The 20954-nt window shown below is 38.3% G+C and overlaps 1 protein-coding gene across 1 annotated transcript in view; it reads right to left on the bottom strand.

Annotated features, from left to right (window-relative positions):
- The window catches only part of LOC117540548 (broad substrate specificity ATP-binding cassette transporter ABCG2-like), a 37867-nt gene extending 18019 nt beyond the window's left edge, over positions 1-19848 (bottom strand). Inside the window, 6 exon segments of the mRNA XM_034207294.1 lie at positions 2105-2164; positions 14938-15068; positions 15148-15220; positions 16109-16152; positions 17871-17982; positions 18564-19848. Of these exon segments, the coding sequence (XP_034063185.1) occupies positions 2105-2164; positions 14938-15068; positions 15148-15204 (248 nt within the window). The 5' untranslated portion in view covers positions 15205-15220; positions 16109-16152; positions 17871-17982; positions 18564-19848.
- Between the last annotated feature and the right edge of the window lie 1106 nt (positions 19849-20954).

The following is a 20954-nucleotide window of genomic DNA, read 5'->3' as shown; positions in this document are numbered from 1 at the left end:
ACACAACACACTTGTAGGAAATGCCCTTATTACTATCTTAACTGCACAAACAAGATATACGATTTAAAGCTGAGACTCCACAGATTCCACACATGTAATGTCATCACTGTAAGACCTCGAATTCCTGGAGCTATCAGCCAGAAAAGAGAAAGTAAACAACATCCGGTTCCAAAAATATTACAATAATTACGTCTTACCTTTTTTGATTTGTGATCAAAAGTTGTGTTCAACGGAATAAAAACGCATCTCAAGGTTAATCCAATGTCGTTGTGTCACGTAGAATTTTTCTGTCGCCCTACAGCCATACAAAACACATCTATTCACCATAATAAAGGTCGGCTATTCACATGCAAATGCTATTGAATGTCCGCCATTGTTTGTGCCCGTCTTCCTATGCTCTCGTCATCACCCGAAGATTCCCGACGATTCCCGAAGTATTTCGTTTCATTGAGAGGGCGCAGTAAAATTGAAAATAAAATGAAACTAGGCGGATGAAATTAAAAAAAATTGTTTATTATGCTTATTTTTTAATAAAAATACATAAGTTAAACCCAAAATTCGCGGATTTCCACTATCCCTTCAATGTAAACTTTTGAATAATGTACGTCTTCATCTACAAGTACTTTGTTTGAATGTAATACTTATGTTTTTTGTTGTTTGTGGAATCATTTATTGAAAAATTAATCTGAACTTTTCGATCTGTAACGATTATAAACTGAAGCAATATAAAAATGAGCCCCATTAACTGAGTTTTAAACATCAGCAGATTACCTGCTAACGGAAACTCTGCTACACAATTCTTATTATTATTATTGAAACATGACCGGTGAGTTTCAAATTTTGTCCGGTAAAATAAATTCTGTCCCGACATATCCGCTTACATTCATAATGTCAGCGGAGGGAGGGGAAGCGGCGCTGTGGAAGAGCAGAGTGGCGAGGGAGAGCTGTCATCTTCCTTTTACAAGCTTCAAACATGTATTTATTGTGTGATTTTGGAAATAAAAATTTCATATTCTGAAATCCAAGACTTTGTTTATTTAAAATCAAACAAAACACCCGAACCCCGAAAAACTATTTTTTTTACGCAAATCCACGTTTATTTTGAAATGAGCCGTTGCGACTTTCGACTGATTTCGATAGAGCGGGTCACATATGGCAAATGTGTGGTTGTGGGGAACCAGGTCAATTAAAGTACTTATTTAACTATTAAATACATTGAGTTTGAGTAAAATACTTGGTTACTGATTAATTTAGGTTATAATATATTAAATTGCAAAGCAAAACTGCTGTAATTGATTTATTTTGTCCTTTGGTATTTTTTAAAGGTTTTCAACCTGAAAGAATCCTAATGTGTCCTTGAAAAGTTGAAATAAAGAAAAGGAAAAAGGATTCGAGTTGTCCATGCGTCCTCTGTTGCCCCTCAAGCCTCTCAAATGTGCAAACACTCAAATAAATGCCAAAACCCAGAGAACTTGACAATACTTATCAGAATAAAAGTATGTTAAATAACACTGCTACCTAGTTAATAACTCTACTTTACTCAGTGGAGGCTCGTCCATTGAGGAAAGGGAGGACCATCCTCCCTACAATTTCAGAGAAAAATAAACTTTGAAGAGAACAATTAATAGGCAACACCTCAATTTAAAAGATAAATCTGTTAAAATACAGATAATAGCCCTGGCTTTGGGACTGAAATGGGGCTAGAGAGGACGAGCCTCCCTTTGGGCGGGTCTAGCCAGAGGCTCTGGATTGGGCGCCTATATCATCAGTGAACCAATCAGCGGATCTGACTGCGCATCAGAGTGTTGATGGAGGATCATCAGCGATAGAGTTTTTTCTGAACCGGGGAACAGGGGCGCTGCGCCCTCTTACCAAAATAAATTCCTTGAATTAGGCTTGATTATGTTCTGGCCCGCCATCTTGCGGCTCAGCAAAAAATTGGCCCAAGGCCAAACTTACTTGCCTACCCCTGCTTTAGTTCATCACCAGCTGCAGATACATGCTTTCCACTGGATGAAAACTACAGTATGTCCCTCTGAGATGTCGGGTTGTCGAAGTTTAAATTAGCATATGAAGTAAATATTAAAGTTCAGTTCAGACTCACGATGATTTCCCACTTCCTGTTGCTCCCATGATGGCGTTCAGTCCCGGCTTCATGAGGCCACTGAGGGAGAAAATGACAAAAACAGTTTAGAAATGTGAGAAAAGTTAATGTCATTTAAAACACACACTAAACTAAATCCCCGTACAGAACTGAGCTGGTACCATGCTAACAGTTCCCCTTTGTTTCCATTCTTTGTGCTAAGCTAAGCTAACGGTCTGCTCTCATATTGCTAACTCATCTCTAAAGTCATGTTTTGTTTAACATGACGCGGCAGTTTCACTTCTGTGTTTCTCCGCGGTGAACTTTGTATGAAATCAAGTTTTTTTGACGTTTTTTTCTTTTAGCATGTAAGATAAGATATTTTTCAAGACCTCTGTTTTTACCCTTAAGTCCTCGCCTTAAACACATTTTACTTAACCTTGGAACCTTCCAAGGACTATTTCTTTACTAATTTATAGAGATGTTACAGCCATCTTTTGACTTGTACTCTTTCTCCTGTTAATGTCTCTCTGAGTCTATAAATGGTCACATGTTGGTGGAAATTGCCCAAAAATGAAGTCAGGATGCCAAAGAAAAGATGACAGAAACCACTTTGTTAAGAACAACAAACATATATAAAAGAATGGGTTACAAAATGAGGCATCAAACCGGAAAGAAAAAGCATTACAAAATACTGAAAAAATGCCAAAGGTTGCGTATAGATAGTAAAAACAATCAGGACGTAGGAGGAAAGGAGGGATGTTTTTCTAATCAAAATTCAAAAGTAATTGTGTTTTATGCAGAATAATAAAAGACAGTAAATATAATTGTACGGCTGCACACATGGCTCTCACGGGCAGAACGCTCTGAATTTCTATAAAAACACTCTGAACCTTCAGCTTTAGTCAATGATTACACACTGCACAATAAAAAGGCAAATACCACCCTCTGTACATCACACACACACACACACACACACACACACACACACACACACACACACACACACACACACACACACACACACACACACACACACACACACACACACACACACACACACACACACACACACACACACACACACACACACACACTGCACACTGCACTTTGATCATGTTCATAACACACCATTATGAAAGGTTTCAAAACAGATCATAACGACAGGGAGCGTCTGAAGTCAGGTGTTTGTGTTGCAGCCAATATAAATATATTTTTGACCTCTCTGTGAGCTCGGAAGAAAGCGAATATGTTTTCCAGCTCTTAGATTTAGTGAAGGTTGGTTAATCAATCAATCAATGTTTATTTATATAGCCCAATATCACAAATGTTACATTTGTCTCAGTGGACTTTACAGTTTGTACAAAATATCAGTATGACAATACGACACCCTCTGTCCTTAGACCCTCACATCGTACAAGGAAAAACTTCCGAAGAAAACCCACAGTTTAAAGGGAAAAATGGGAGAAACCTCAGGGAGAGCAACAGAGGAGGGATCCCTCTCCCAGGACGGACAGACGTGCAATAGATGCCGTGTGTAAATTGAAAATATAATACATTTGCAACATAGGTAGTCCAAATGTTTGGAAATGCATGTGTGTATAATAGGAAGATGAATCCACGAGGATATCCATCCAGGACCTATGATCCAGGACCACAGCCACGACTCAAGATCCAGGGCTCGCGATCCAGGACAGAGGAGCGCAGGATCATCCATGACTCCGGATCCCAGCGTATATAGACACCAAAAAGAAAGACATTTGGGGAAGCTGGGTTAATGGGAACATGAGAGTACACAGGTATAGACAGAGAGAAGGAAGAAGTAAGGTGTCCCCCGACAAACTAAGCCTATATCAGCAAAACTAGGGGCTGAATCTAATCAGCCCTAACTATAAGCTTTATCAAAAATGAAGGTCTTAAGCGCACTCTTAAAAACGGATAGGGTGTCTGCCGCCCGAACACAAACTGGAAGCTGATTCCACAAATGTGGAGCTTGATAAGAAAAGGCTCTGGCTCCCATTGTACTTTTAGAGACTCTAGGAACAACCAACAACCCTGCATTCTAGGAACGCAATGCCCTAGTAGGACAGTAGGGTATAATGAGTTATTTAAGGTAAGATGGCGCCTGCCCATTAAGGGCTTTGTAGGCGAGAAGAAGAATTTTAAATTCTATCCTGTGTTCTATAGGGAGCCAGTGTAGGCAGCCAGAACAGGAGTAATGTGGTCCCTTTTCCTAACTCTGGTTAGTACACGAGCTGCAGCATTTTGAATCAGCTGAAGCGACTTGACTGACTTCTTGGTACACCCTGATAATAAAGAGTTACAATAATCCAGCCTTGAAGTAACAAATGCATGGACTAGTTTCTCTGCATCGTTTTGAGGCAAGATATGCCTGATTTTTGCAATGTTACGTAGATGGAAGTAGGCGGTCCTTGAAATTGATTTTATGTGGGTGTTAAAGGATAAATCCTGATCAAATATAACACCAAGATTCCTTACAGTCTCACTGGAGGCCAAATTAATGTCATCCATAGTTAGTATATCCTTAGATAATTCGTTTCGTAGATTCTTCGGGCCAAGTATAATAACTTCAGTTTTGGTCGTGTTTAACATCAAAAAGTTTAAGGTCATCCACGTTTTTAAGTCCTTAAGGCAGTCTTGAATTTTATTTAGATGATTAATTTCATCAGGCTTGATTGATAAATATAGTTGAGTATCATCCGCATAACAATGAAAGTTTACAGAATGATTCCTTATAATATTGCCTAACGGCAGCATATATAATGTGAACAAAATAGGTCCGAGCACTGAGCCCTGTGGCACTCCATGGCTAACTTTGGTTTGCAGTGGAAGATTCATCATTGACACGTACAAACTGAGAGCGTTCAGATAGATAGGACCTAAACCAGCCTAAAGCAGTTCCCTGTATGCCAACTAAGTGCTCTAGTCTTTGCAATAGGATATCATGGTCGATAGTATCAAATGCAGCACTGAGATCGAGCAAAACAAGAATAGAGACACGTCCCTTGTCAGAGGCTATTAGAATGTCATTTGTGACTTTAACCAGAGCTGTCTCTGTGCTATGATGTGTTCTAAAGCCAGACTGACAATCTTCAAATAAATCATTGTTTTTTAAGTAATCACACAGCTGTTTTGCGACCGCTTTCTCAAGAATTTTTGAGAGGAACGGAAGATTAGAAATAGGTCTATAGTTGGCTAAAACCTCTGGATCGAGGTTGTGCTTTTTAAGAAGCGGTTTTATCACTGCTACTTTGAATGATTGTGGAACATAGCCTGATAATAAAGACATATTCATAATATTTAATAAATAAGTGCTAATTAATGGAAAAACTTCCTTCAACAGCTTAGTTGGAATTGGGTCTAACATACACGTTGATGGTTTAGAAGAGAGAATCATTGAATTTAATTGTTCAAGGTTTATGGCTGAAAAGCATTCTAGTTTACTATCTAGTGTAATATTAGAACTTACGTTTCCGGGAGCTGTTGATATCACTATACTGGTCAAAGGCAAGAGGTCATTAATTTTGTTTCTAAGAGTAACAATTTTATCGTTAAAAAAGCACATAAAATCATTACTACTGAGTGCTATGGGAATAGAAGGCTCAATCGAGCTGTGGCTTTCTGTCAGCCTGGCTACAGTGCTGAAAAGAAATCTTGCATTATTCTTATTCTCATCTATTAATGAAGAGTAGTAGGCTGCTCTCGCTTTACGCAGTGCTTTCTTATATTCATTGAGAGTAATATGACAAATTAAACGAGATTCTTCAAGTTTAGTGGAACGCCATATCCTTTCAAGTTGTCTCGACTTTTGCTTTATTTTGCGGGTTTCAGCATTATGCCATGGAGCTAATCTATGTTTTATTTTCTTCTTTTTCAAAGGAGCAACAGAGTCTAATTTTATTCGCAGCGCATCTGTAGCACTATCAACAACATGATCAATTTGGGGTGGTGTACATTTTGTATAAGTTTCCTCCCTTACATGCAGACATGCTATCGAGTTAAGTATTGGTGGAATCTCTTCCTTCAATTTGGCTATAGCACTAACAGATAGGTTTCTGCTGCAGGAGCTTTTGACTAATGCTTTGTAGTCTCGTAACAGTACTTCAAAAGTTACTAAGAAATGGTCGGATAAAGCAGGATTATGCGGTTCGACTAATAGTTGCTCAATTTCAATACCATAAGTCAGAACAAGGTCGAGAGTGTGATTATAGCAGTGGGTTGGTTTATTTACACTCTGACAAAAACCAACAGAATCTAATATAGAGTTAAATGCAACAGTAAGGCTATTTTTATCATCGTCAACATGAATATTAAAGTCACCTACGATAATTACTTTATCTGTTTTAACATTACACATTGACACACTACAGCGTGAAGGATTGAACAAAGCAACGCTGTAGTTATGCTCAACAACTGGAGGTCGGTCTGAGAGCAACGACCTCCATCAAGGCGGTCTCCATGCTTTAAAACATGTGTTGTGTAATCTAGGTTTTGTCCTCCTGATTTTGATCCTCTCTTAATTTGTAAAGGATTCTTTATCGGACCAAACTTTCTAGTCTAAGGTCATGATAGTGACTTTGTGAGGCTGTTCTTAAAACAGAGGGTCTGAGTGTTGATATTAACGTGCTAAATATCTCATTGTCTGTGGAACGCCATTATGTTAGCAAGTATTTAGTCAAATGTTGTCCTGATGAAGGCACTACATACAAAGTAAGAGTATCACTAAAGATATTTCAATTCACGCTGAGGGGAAAGTGAAAATATGTGATTCATTTCATTGAAATCGGACACAGTTCTTGAGACCATAAATCCCATTGGTCAATCTCATGGTGGCGCTAGAGGGAAAGTCAGATTATCATTAATGTCACTAGGGTTCATCCTCTGGAAAACCATGAATGCTTGTACCAAATTTTGCGCCAATCCAATCAAATTTCATGCAAATCCATCAAGTAGTTGTTACATTTTACAAACAAAAACTTGTGGCACGAGTGGAAAAAGTCTAAGAACATCCAACAGTTGTTATCCTCTAGGAAACATAAGTGACTGTACCAATTTCTACGCCAATCAATGCCGTGAATATGGAGATTTTCGACAGGATAAGTAAAATATTTGACTTGTTTTTGGAGGAAAATTGGTAGGATGTATGCTCTTAGCAACGTGACATAAAGCGCCAATTTTCATGTAAATCCATCGAGTAATCGTTAAGACGTTTCCCTAAAAACTAAAACTGGAAACCATATGTTGGCACTGGAGGAAGTGTCAGAGAAACACCAAAGTCTCTGCGGTCTATCCTCTGGGAACCATGAATGTTTCTGCCAAATTTCATGATTATGTCGTGAATAATTGCCGAGATATTTCAGTCCGGAGTTGGACCAAACATCAGGTTTCTAGAAATCACCGTCCTGTTTGAAAGCATCCTGCCGCTCAGCTGTTTGTTGCTTTAAGCTGAGACTCATTGTTTTATAACACGCTTCTGGAGGTGTGTGTTTGTCACAGGGCAAAGGTTCGTTTCTGCACAAAGAAAACTTCCTTCCTTTGCCTCCAAATGTGTGTGTGTTTGATTGGGTGGGCTTTGATCGGGTCACGTAGAAAACTCCAGGTGTCCTCTGTCGGTACGTAGAGAAAAAAACAATCACTGTAGCCTCAAGATTACTGAGTTCAAACGTTAAAGGTCCAAAGGGATGGAAAAAGGAATTTAGAGGAAGGGGGTACTTAAAATGTGAGGATATTTTGCTGCAAAATCTATTAAATTCAAGGGAATCGGCAATATAAGTGGATTTACTGACGAAACGACGAGGTCTGTGTCGAACTTTAAGTTGTTTTCAGTGAGAAAATGTTGTTTAGGGTAGTTCAGACTTTTAGGAAAATGACAGGAAGTTCTAGGTTATAATCAGACCTGAAAAAAGTAAAAATGCATCAGAAAAAAGATCATGGAAAGTGTAGGAGACCAAATTGTTGTGCTCCCTTTCTCTGCTTCTTATCCTATATCTAATAGAACTGCTCGGGTCTTGATAGATTGAGTGGGGAAGTTCATGAGATCTTTCTAGAGCAGGGGTGCCCAACCTTTTTTTAACCGAGAGCTACTTTTAAAGTTGCCAGTCTGCCGAGATCTACCAGTCCAAATAGAGAGGCGTAGCCATTACTGACAGCCTACTACCAGGTAAATACACACTTCTACTTGTATAAAACTGACCTTTGTACGATGAATGAATACTTATCTTACCTCTTTCTAATCTACACACATACAAGTATTGAACTGAAGTTACACAACAGTGTTGTTGATACAGAGTTGGAGTTTATCCACACGTCACTACAGTGGGTCATGTTTTCAAGAAACATTGAACAGTGCTGCCACATATGACACAGGGAAAAAAGAAAATACTCTGAACCCTTTCTTTGCCATTAAATAAAAATAGTGTTGCTACAAAAGTATAAATGAGGCTTACTAATAAGACAACTCAGATCTGAAGCTACACAGGAATTTGCTGCAACAGTGCAATACAAAAGACAACATTAATAGAATCAAACCCTTTTTTGTTGCATTTTAGTAGATTATAAAAATAAATGCCTTTAAAATAGGATAAATATAAGCTAAAATAAGCAACACTAGTTTCTTAACCTGAATTGATAATAGACTATAATCAATTTAAGTTTGCATTCTTATACCATTTTGTACAATAATTATAATGAATAAGTTCAAACAAACTCAAACTTACAGCTGATTAATAACGGTATCTAACTTGAGTTTTTATCATATCAAAAACCTGTTGAAATGCTTCTGTTATTTTTATTACGCATCGGCAGCCTCCAGGAATGCTTCTTTCACAACTTCGCCGTCTTTGAAAGACTTCATGTGTTTCGCAAGAACGTGACTGACACGATAAGATGCTATGGTAGCAGCCTTGCTCTTGTTGTTGGGACTGGTGGAAATGGACTGCTGTGCATTTAGCTCTCCTTTCAGGCCCCTCCCCTTTTGGAGCGTAGGGCAGATTTAGGAGGGAATTCCGTCTCCGTTTGTGCACTGTTTTGAAATGCCGCTCCTAAATGACCCTTCTTCGATAAAGCCACGCTCGTATTGCAGATGAGACAGATGCACTTTGAATTGGAATAGATACAAAAATAATCATCCTCCCACTCGGAGTGAAAATTATATATGTTTTGCTTCTGCCATAATTGCGGTCTTGTGTGTTTGCGGACTGTCACTCCTGTTGACACGGACAACGTTAGCGAACTAGTGCACTGCCAACTGCTCACCAGCCACGCCCCGACACATGGGGTCACGCCGGCCAATCACAAAGCTTTGATGCGTTCAAGTGCATTATTCTGGCACAGGAAGATTATGTTGCAGGACATTAACGATAAAACAGAATATTGTTGTTCTATTTTTAGACACATCTCGCGATCGACTGGGAATCTCCCCGCGATCGACCGGTCGATCGCGATCGACTGGTTGGGCACCCCTGTTCTAGAGGGTTATCAAGAATAACTTTTATCCAATGACCTTTCCCCTCTCTGTCTGTGTCTGTGTATTCTCTTGTTCCGATTAACCCAGCCAAATCTTTGTTCTTGTTTTGTATCTATATCTACGCCGGGATCCGGAGTCGAGGCTGATCCTCTTGCTGTAGTCCTGTGTCTTGGATCCTCTATCCTGAGTTCTGGATTAAGTCGTGGACGTTCGGGTCGTGGCTGAACCTGTCTCTGCGGTCCTGCCTCGGGTCTCGTCGTGCTGCTTCCCTGATGGCTTCCACAGGATTGTAGCTGACATCCTCGTGGATTCATCTTCTTATTACAGACACATGCATTTCCTAACATTCGGTCTATATGCTGTAAAATGTATTATCTCTTCGATTTACACACGGCATCTATTGCACGTCTGTCCGTCCTGGGAGAGGGATCCCTCCTCTATCAAAACAACGGCCCGGGGTGCAAAACGCATCAATGAAAGCGACCCTCTACCACACAAAACAACACCTGTAAATAACCCAATTTGTGTTCTTTGAAATTGAAAAGGATATTGCATTGTGTTTGTTAATTCCGTTGCAGTTGTATGTCTTAAGTGTAATTTGGCATGCTTTTATTTTGAAGGCGAGTTTACGCTGTTGACAGTTGTCAATCAATCAATCAATCAATGTTTATTTATATAGCCCAATATCACAAATGTTACATTTGTCTCAGTGGACTTTACAGTTTGTACAAAATATCAGTATGACAATACGACACCCTCTGTCCTTAGACCCTCACATCGTACAAGGAAAAACTTCCGGAGAAAACCCACAGTTTAAAGGGAAAAATGGGAGAAACCTCAGGGAGAGCAACAGAGGAGGGATCCCTCTCCCAGGACGGACAGCCGTGCAATAGATGCCGTGTGTAAATTGAAAAGATAATACATTTGCAACATAGGTAGTCCAAATGTTTGGAAATGCATGTGTGTATAATAGGAAGATAAATCCATGAGGATATCCATCCAGGACCTATGATCCAGGACCACAGCCACGACTCAAGATCCAGGGCTCGCGATCCAGGACAGAGGAGCGCAGGATCATCCATGACTCCGGATCCCGGCGTATATAGACACCAAAAAGAAAGACATGTGGGAAAGCTGGGTTAATCGGAACATGAGAGTACACAGGTATAGACAGAGAGAAGGAAGAAGTAAGATGTCCCCCGACAAACTAAGCCTATATCAGCAAAACTAGGGGCTGAATCTAATCAGCCCTAACTATAAGCTTTATCAAAAAGGAAGGTCTTAAGCGCACTCTTAAAAACGGATAGGGTGTCTGCCGCCCGAACACAAACTGGAAGCTGATTCCACAAATGTGGAGCTTGATAAGAAAAGGCTCTGGTTGTTGTTGCTATGGAAACAAGAAACGTTTCACAGCGGGCAGAACTTGTCATAAAGTCCGCGATAATAAAGCCCACCCATTTAGCGGGAAGATATGATTGGTCAATTGTACTGTCATTTGACATTACTCTCTCGTTCAGTTACTATAGCTGGCCCTCTGTGAGTTCACAGCTGGACGTCCAATCAGCTCCTGTCTTCACCTCCAGAGACGAGCTTCTTTCATTTAACCCTTCACATTCAAACAGAAACTGAATAGGCAGATTCAAAGGATTTATTTCTTTGGAAATGTTATTTTAAATACAATTTAATCAAGTAATTTTTGGTAAAACTAATGACAAATATTACTATAAACATATTAAAAAAATATATATAAAAGAAAAATAGAATTTGTTTTAATGTTTTTAAATATTATTTTGTAGAATATCTTAGGCCCTCGGAGACAGGCTCACCACTGGTAAAAATCTCTCATACACACGTGAAATGCTCTCACAGACACACACAACAGCGTTGCAGTCGGGAAGAAGAGAGAGAGAGAGAGCGAGAGAGCAAGAGAGAGAGCACACCTTTATCTATTTAATAAAGTTGTAAAAAATAAAGTAAGAAATCATTCCAATGTGTACTATAGCAGGGGTTCCCAACCTTTATTGTACCAAGGACCGGCAGATACATTAAAAAAAATGTTTGTCAATTGCCGGTTGTCAATTTTAACTGATTTTAATATTTACTCACCACCAGCAGGCAGCAACAGAGGCTAATTGTAGCCTATGTAACAGCCTGAACAAATACTAGAACAATATGTGTTCTGTTACAGCTAAGTTTACTCTTGTTTGCATTTTCTGGGCTATTCTTTGTGTGCCTATTGTGCCGAGTCGTGGTCCCTTTAAGAATCAGGAGGACATCATCAGATGGGTGTGTCAGGTGATCATTAGAGAGGAAATAGGCAAAGCATGGCTCTGTGAGCAATGTGTTATTGTTTGTTAGAAATCCAGCTACATCTGCATACGTCTTAATGCCTTTGATCGCATCGTATGTAAGTATTGTTTATGTTTGTGTTATTAACAATTACAGATGATTATTTTTAGGAAATATTGTATTCTGTGGTGTTTAATGCTGGAGATCTTCCGAGTTGTCTCAATATTGTACAAGGCTAATGCAATGAGAGTTAAATGTACAAATGGCTGATTATATGTTTAAAATATATATTTATAACTGTTTAAGTTCTAGAATTACAATAAATACATTAAAAAGCTTACAGTAAATATAACAAGGCAATTCAATTAATGTTAAAGCTGTGTTGATACATTGTGCATATTTGTGTATGTAGAAATGATCATAGAATTGATTATATTTTGTCTTGTTTATTTTTAGTTTCACACCTTCCTTATATCATTAAACCTGTGGGCAAAGGATTCACCTCTTCAGAGTCTTGGTGTACGGAGGGAGTTTATCTGGCTGTTAAGATATACACACTACATATACCGGGGACAGCACAATATGCATCCAAAACATATTAATGTTTAAAAAAGAACCGGTGTCGTTTTTTGGTTTTTCAGAAAAACGGAAAACCAAAAAACCGACGTTATTCAGTTTTTAAACCAAAACGGGAAAACAGATAAGGGTTGGGAACCCCTGTACTATAGGACAGTCAAAAGTTTAAAAGAGGAGGGATTAGTAAAATATGCATAAATAAAAAGAAAGAATGCTAACTAGGTAACATAAGATAAGAATACACAAGTTTAAATGATTTGTTGAGATCATATTCTAAAGATGTTTGGATTATTGAAAAGTATACAGCTCCCTTTCATCTGAGTGTTGAGAGCTGTATCCATGAATTCATGTTGGGCTCAAAGTAGGGCTGCTCGATTATGGCAAAAATCATAATCTCGATTATTTGGGTCAATAATTGATATCATGATTATTAAAAACGATTAACCATTTACTTTGAAAACATCAATTTATTGAAGAAAATAATTAGAAAAGTATGTTTTTAACAGTTGATTATTGAACTTTAAGTATAATTCAACTGAAAAACCTATTTTAAAAAAATTAAATCGTTTTATTTCGATTATGTTGTTTTCATAATCGTTGCAAGCCAACATCGTAATTGTGATTAAAATACGATGAATTGAGCAGCCCTAGCTCAAAGTGCTCCAGATTGATGCATTTAACTTCAACATTTAAAAAACATCTTCCTGGGGGTGCATGCCCCCGGACCCCCCTAGAGGATGTGACGTCCACCACCAAATAAAGCAGGTTAAAATAATTAAATTGCATACATGTTATTTGAGTAAACACTGAAAACGGGTCCCACAGACCCAAACAGCACTCAAAGGTTAAAGGTAGCATATAATAATGTTAAAATGTGCTAAATATATACACTAAAAAAAACAAAAAAGAGGAGTAAAAGTAGCTCACGACTTGTTTTATTTTTTGAAAGTAGCCCTCATCCTAAAAAAGGTTGGAGACCCCTGTTATAGAACGATACATTTGACAATTTTAAGCTTGGCCTACCAGAGGGTGTCGTTTTTCTCATACTGATATTCTGAACAATCTGTGCTGTTGTATTTGCTGTACAGTGTCTCTACTGTAGGCTTTTTTTTTATTCGACAAAACCCTTAAAACTTTAGACACTTCTTAATAATTCCCAAGAAGACGAGCTGATAAACCAATCAGATTCCAGTATTGGGGGAGGTAGGATTGTAGGTCGTCTGATTGTAAAGTGACAACTAAATTAACCAGACCAATGGGAGGCGTGTGGCGCAGTGGACTAGTGCGTTGGTGTTCGGATCAGGGGGATCACAGGTTCAAACCCCACTGCAGTCAGGGGGTGTTTCTCAATCGCGAGGATGCTGGCTTGGTAGTCGCGTACTTCAAGTCACTTCCTTCAGAAACGAAGCAAGTATGCTTCCAAGCCACGGCTTCGGAAAACGAAGAAGAATGGAACAGGCTAGCAAGTGTGCCACTCTCTCTAACGGTTTCAACATAAACTGTACCGAAAATAAATACCTCACGATGTCTATCTAATTATGAACTTGCTTTACTTTCACGGGACACATTTTTCGTGATAACAAATGTAACAAAGTCACATATTTAGTCCGTGCGCAAAGCATTGTGGGGATTTTAAGGACGCGAAGTCTACCCATGTGCAGCCTTGAAATTACCCCCAAACCAAGGACGCGGCCTCGGTGGAATTCCAAGTATGCTGGAGATTGGAACAGTACTTCAGCGGCACTCGATGACGTAGCATCCTTGAAATATTGGCTTGGAAGCCAGTATCCTCGAGATTGAGAAACGGCCAGCATGTCGTTGTGTCCCTGAGACACTTCACCCCAAAGTGCTCCTGTGGGGATTGCCCAGTGTTGAGTATGTAGGTCGCTTTGGATAAAAGCGTATAACAAACAACAAAAAACATCGACCAACCAGGATAGCCAGAAAAAGCCATTACGGGCTACGAGCTATTCACCAAAAAAAGGAATATTAGTTATAATACATATTATAATTATCTCTATTAACGTATTGTTCCGTTAGCAACCGAGCTAACTAGCTTCCTTATGTCTGGAAACAATGTTTATGACCCTTCAATGACAATAATGAGACATTTGCTTCTCTTATAGCCTGTTGTTGTGTTACCGCTTTCAAACTGCTCAAACCTGCAGAAAAGACAGATGGATGAACGTCTGTATCTCCGGAGCATTTAACCATTTAAACTGCATTTAAAACATGACATTACTTGTTTACATTTGTGACTGCCTTGTCGTATTGTTCTTGTATTTGTATGGTAATGTTGTATTGTTGTACTGTTCGATGTATCATAGGTCCAATTTATAGTCACTTTGTATATTATATATTCAAAGTTTTAGCTTGTATTGTCAACATGATACTGTCTGTTATGTGTAATTGCACCTTCGGGAATGCTTGGAATGTCGCTGTTGTGACGATAAAGGAATCTAATCTAATTACATTCCCATTTTTGAAGCTGTATTTTACTCACTTTAAGTCGATGAGGATTTCTTTGATCGTCCCTTTCTTCCGACACAGGCAGTTTCCTCCGACGGTCACTTTGTAGTCGATGTTGTGGAAGCTAACGGTGGCGCCGCGCCGCTGCTGGCCCAAACCTGCAGGCTGAAAAACACGTATTATAAACCCAAAATGTGTATATTTTTAATAATATGTGAGGTTATGATCAATGAAGGAAGGGTACCTGGTGTTTGGAGGCTCCATTGGTCCCCATGTCTATCGCCACCCGGCCCTCAGACATCTTCTACCTCTTCCTGCTGAAACACTGAGGATAGCTTATTGTTGTTAACGCTTATACAGGAAACTGACCCGTTTTCAACATAGGTTCAACTTTTCTATGGTTTCAATTATCAATTTATTCCCATTTTTTACAATAAATCAAGTTTTAAACTCCAAATAATGAATGAAACATGGATTTCTGTCCATTTTAAGTTTCAAGAACACGTTTTCAAGCAAGTAAAAGCCTTTAACATCACATTTTGAAGATTAAATTAGTACGTTATATAAAAATAATAATATATTCAAGGTTGTGTCTATTAATAGTCACTAAATTACATAAAACTGACCCATTTTTAACATAGTTTTGCGTTTTAATCTAATATTTGCTATGGTTTCAATGCATTTTATATATATATTCCTTATATACATTTATATATTTCTCAATGTATTTGCATTTTAAAAATTAATCAAGTTTTATCCTTCAAATAATGAGTGTAACATGAATTTATTTTTAGTAAAAAGCAGTTACACATTTATTAATCCAACACATCCACTGTGTGTTAGCTGTTAATATATGCCTTTTATCAAAGTTTAAACTCACATTAATTACTCTTTACAATGTATGTCAGTCCACATCCTTAATAAGGTGGATAAAGACGCTAGTGTTAGATTATAACATGATAATCAGTCATTGACATAATCACAATTATAAATCTTGATCCTAAATAAATGCAGTGTGTGTTGAAAGTAAAAGTAGTAAAGAAGCTTACAAATCAACCAATGCCTTTCAGTCAAAGAACCGCTCCCACGTTCCCCATCTTTAGCCGCAAGCGGGCTAATCTAACCTCACACACATCACACAAGTTACATGTCTTTTCACACACACTTAACGTGGTTACACAGAGCATTAAAAGAGGTTTATTTACCTTCTGAAGCTGAGTAATCCCAGTGAGACCGGCAGCAGCAGCAACTATGAGGAGTGTGTGAGAGAGGAGTGTGTGAGAGGAGTGTGTTGCCCCTTTCACACCAATGCGTGAGAGCAGTGTGTGGTAACCCAGTTTTATGACTGAAGGCTAGATAAGAGAAGTAGGCAGGAGTGCATCTCTCTCTCTCTCTCTCTCTCTCTCTCTCTCTCTCTCTCACACACACACACACATACCATGTATACATCACTTCAGGGGATATTACATTGACTTACATGCATTTCCTGGAGACTTATCCTAACCTTAACCATAACCAACACATGCCTAACCCTTACCCTAACCCTAACCAAGTCTTCACCCTAAAATGAATGATTCCTCCAATTTGTCCCCATAAGGGAGGCGAGTCCCCACACGTGACAATGTAAACAGATTTAGGTCCCCACAAGTATAGTAATGCTAGGCCACACACACACACACACACACACACACACACACACACACACATCCTTGTGCAACTCAATTGTGGGGCCGAACTGATTTTACCCAATTGTGGAGTCCACCCTTTCCAACCATACTAGACCTCCGTAAAAAATCAGGCAATATAGAAAACAAATTAGAATCACAAAAATCACTTGAAATAAACATAATTCCAAGCTTTTGTCATTATGCTAGTTTTTTACCCACTTAGTGGGGCCCAGTTTCTAGCAGTCAGCACTTATGAGGTCCATTATACACACACACACACATATAGTTTTCATATCTTGGAAGGGATCAGACACAGACATATTTCTAGTTTTCATATCTTGGAAGGGATCAGAGTTACTAGAGACATTATTGAGTTGAATGGACTTTCCTTGTTACCAAAGAAACTGCAGAACAGCATCATGAACATTTACATTCTACTTTGATATTTTTTACACCAACAAATTCACATTGCTGGTAAAATAAGTCATTACTTAGGTGATTAGCCTCATCTTAACATAGAATATAACTAGACAGTAGACATGGCAGTAACATTGAAACACCATGGAGACCAAATCAATAATCCCCTAAAGATCCTTTTCGTTCAACATTGTTTTTTCTTAGAGGCAACAAATAGTAATTCTTGAGAAAAAAGTATAATTAATATAAACTCTCTCTACAACATTATTTTAATGCTATAAATATTTATTTGTATATTATTGGGGTGTTTCTATATCGTTAAAACAAAATGTACAACTTGACCAATCCCATGACCCAAAAAACAAAACAAACAGGCCTAACAAATCAGTAGACTTTTACCTCCTTTTGAGTTACATTTAACAAGGACATATTCTGGTCATTTTGAGGTTCAAATTTGTATAAAGTTTCTCTCCTGTGAAATGTTTCCATGCTTCAATGAGGGATTTTAAACTTTGAAAAACATTTACATGCACAAAAAGATATTTTCTACACTACAGGAGAGGGAAAACCCTAAAAGCAAAAAAGCAAATCTTTGAAAACATGGATGATTCTTTCTAGCAGCATAATCGGAATGCAATTGATTTCCCTTTAATTTATATTAGTTGACGATTCAAAGATGAAAATGTGGTTTGGTTTAGGTAAAGCCCCTAGTTTTGGTAGTGGTACTTGAAATCCTTCTTTCAACATTGAACGTATTTTTCCTTGGTTCAATTTTATTTCATTTACATTCGGAGAGAGGAAATTGAAATGTTCATGTAATACTTAACGGCTCCCCAGTCCCTATTTGTTAGGGCTTGAGTTTCGGCAGAGATACAATCCTCACATGCATCTTTCCCTGGAACCTGGTTCTTGATTGTCCATTTCGTAACCCAAGTGTTGTTCCACAGCAGCACTTTCTGCTGACGTCCAGCTGCGTTTCACAAACGTTTGTTTCCCTAGGTGGACAAATAATAACATGTCATAGGTTTAAGAAGTTTAAGAGCCAGTTATTATCATACAGTTAAGAATCTTATAAAACATTTAAAAAGTACCCATATTGCAGATCTGAAAGAATGTTAATGGTGCGACACCTTCTGATCACTTTATTCCATCACAATCAGACACGCCATTTTGTTTGGTACTAAGAGTTTGATTATCAACAAAGTGATTGGTCAATTTATCTGTAAGCTCCCATTCATTGTACAGATACAAACTAGCGTCTGGCATAATTTATAGAATGTATCATAGTTGCAAAATGGTATTCCAGAAGATGTCCGTGTGGCTCATTTACAGTCCTGCTCCAGTGTAGTTTGTGACATCCAAGGCAAATACTTGAAAATGTCTAATTAAATCTATTATGTCTCCTGCTATGTTGCATAGTAAATGAATACACTTAATTTATTACAGACAGAATACTTACTTAAATGTACATAATAATACATGTAAACATTGTAAAATGTAAAAGGTCTTATCTTGGTACATAGTGAAAAGGAAAGAATAAACATATTGTGGAGACGGCTCCATATTACTGAATTACCTCGGTAGTAGCACAGTCACTGTTTGATGCTTATGTAGACATAAAGTTCCAAGGAGAGCGTCTCGTCCTCAACTCCCTCCCTGGATTAGTCTGCCCGTTTGTCACCTGGAACTGAGATACAAAAATAATGCACTAATAAGATAGTAACCATGCATATAATCATTAGTTGCTGAAGTTAGCTAAATGACAAACTATCTGAAACTGGATTTGGATCAAAACAAAGGCATGGCATTATTTAGTCCTGTGGTCTCAATACATTTTACAATATCAAAAAGGGGTTGCAATGGACTGCTTTCAAATTACCCTTTCAAACATGCACAGGCTCAGGAAGTGTAGAATTATACATACAATGACCTACTATTAGATGTGATAAAGGTACTTTAGAAATAATTGTATTCATTTTAGGTCCTAACCAAATGGGAGGGCCCCATAAGGACAAGACTAGAAACAAGTGTGTGTGACAGGTTTCTGTAACTACTCCCATCGAGGCTAACGTAAATGATAACCGTTTTAACCATGCTTATGCTCACAAAGTGTTAACTTACGCCTACAACAACTTGAGTTTAGATTCTAAAAGGTGTTGCACAAATGTTTTTAAATGACTTTAAGTTATAACCAAACGGGAGGGCCTCATAAGGACAAGACTAGAAACCAGTATGTGTGACAGGTTTAAGTAACTACTCCCATCGAGGCTAAGGTAAATGATAACCGTTTTAACAATGCTTATGCTCACAAAGTGTTAACTTACACCTACAACAACTAGAGTTTAGATTCTAAAAGGTGTTGCACAAATGTTTTAAAATTACTTTAAGTTATAACCAAACGGGAGGGCCCCATAAGGACAAGACTAGAAACCAGTGTGTGTGACAGGTTTATGTAACTACTCCCATCGAGGCTAAGGTAAATGATAACCGTTTTAGCCATGCTTATGCTCACAAAGTGTTAACTTACGCCTACAACAACTAGAGTTTAGATTCTAAAAGGTGTTGCACAAATGTTTTAAAATTACTTTAAGTTATAACCAAACGGGAGGGCCCCATAAGGACAAGACTAGAAACCAGTGTGTGTGACAGGTTTAAGTAATAAATCCCATTATAGCTAGTCTAAAAATATGTTCAATTTAGTCTCCTCAGTCAGATCTACACAAATCACTCAATTAGTAAAAGGATTAAAGCTGTATCAGAAAAGAGTTTTTTTTTTAAAAAAGGTCCTCTCTTTAGCCCCGGACAAATTCTCCCTCAATAATATAATACATTAACCTACTTTACCTATAGGATGGACGGCAGGAATGTAATTTCCCATGTTCAGTGAATGCAACACAGAGGCAAGACGACGCCACCAGACCAATCAGAGAGTTGCATGGAAATAAACGTGTTTTATTGGCTGACAGGTACGTACCTCTCCTCTGTGACAATGTTTAAACTTTAAACTGTCAGCCCCGGACGCGGAGATTCTGAAGATGGACATTAGACATTTCTTTAATAAAAAAGACGGCCATTCTCAAGTGGTGGCTCACACAACAACCCCAGAGCCACCACCTGAGCCAGGTGAACAAGGTATGTACCTGTCAGTAAACTTACAAGTTATGCGAACATGTAAGCAAAGCATAAATTATAGCTACGTTGACGTGACTTTGAATCGCGCGGGTAAGCTAAACCGTTAGCAAGTAGCTATAGCTAGCCAGATATATTAAATAAACACTTTGTCATACAATCTAAATGTTGTGTTTTTTAGCGTTACTTGGTGATTTCAAAGAAAGCTCTCTGGGAAATGTTGACTTACTGTCTGTGTTCGACATGAAGCTAGAAGCTACCTTACAGTAGTACACAGTTGATCCTGATTCCTGTCAGTTAAAGTGTTTCATAGTTAGCTTAGCTAAGCATCAACCTAGCACTGAAATATATATGGATGTTATGTGACAGTATTTCTGAGAAAAAGTCAGCTGAAATGGTGGCATAGTTGCCACTGCTTTAGGTGTCGACAGCATGTTTGAACGTATTTGCAGCAGTAAATGTGGCTGTTTGGCCACTGACGTTGCCATAACAACACCTGCATTTAAATGTGCAACCTCTTTTTGTGACAGATTTTGCATGAAAATATAATTTTTCTGATTGATATTTCCTATTGACAGCTAGTTTCTATGTGAACATTATGAGATGGACAGCCAGCTAACAAGCTTTTTATACAAATATAATATATATATATTTTATACAAAGCCAATCCAGTGGGGCTCCTGAAAGGGAGCAAGGGACATATGCTCCCAAATATTAAGCCTTGACCCGCATCTTAAAATTGATATGATCAAAAAATGATCTGCATTGTCGGAGGCCTTTTTTCCTCATTATCATGTCAAATTGTACAGCTTTCCTTAGTGTTGAAAGCAGAAAGATG

The sequence above is a fragment of the Gymnodraco acuticeps genome, unplaced genomic scaffold, assembly GCF_902827175.1.
Source record: "Gymnodraco acuticeps unplaced genomic scaffold, fGymAcu1.1, whole genome shotgun sequence".
NCBI lineage: Eukaryota > Metazoa > Chordata > Actinopteri > Perciformes > Bathydraconidae > Gymnodraco > Gymnodraco acuticeps.
This window is presented reverse-complemented; position numbering and strand designations above follow the sequence as displayed.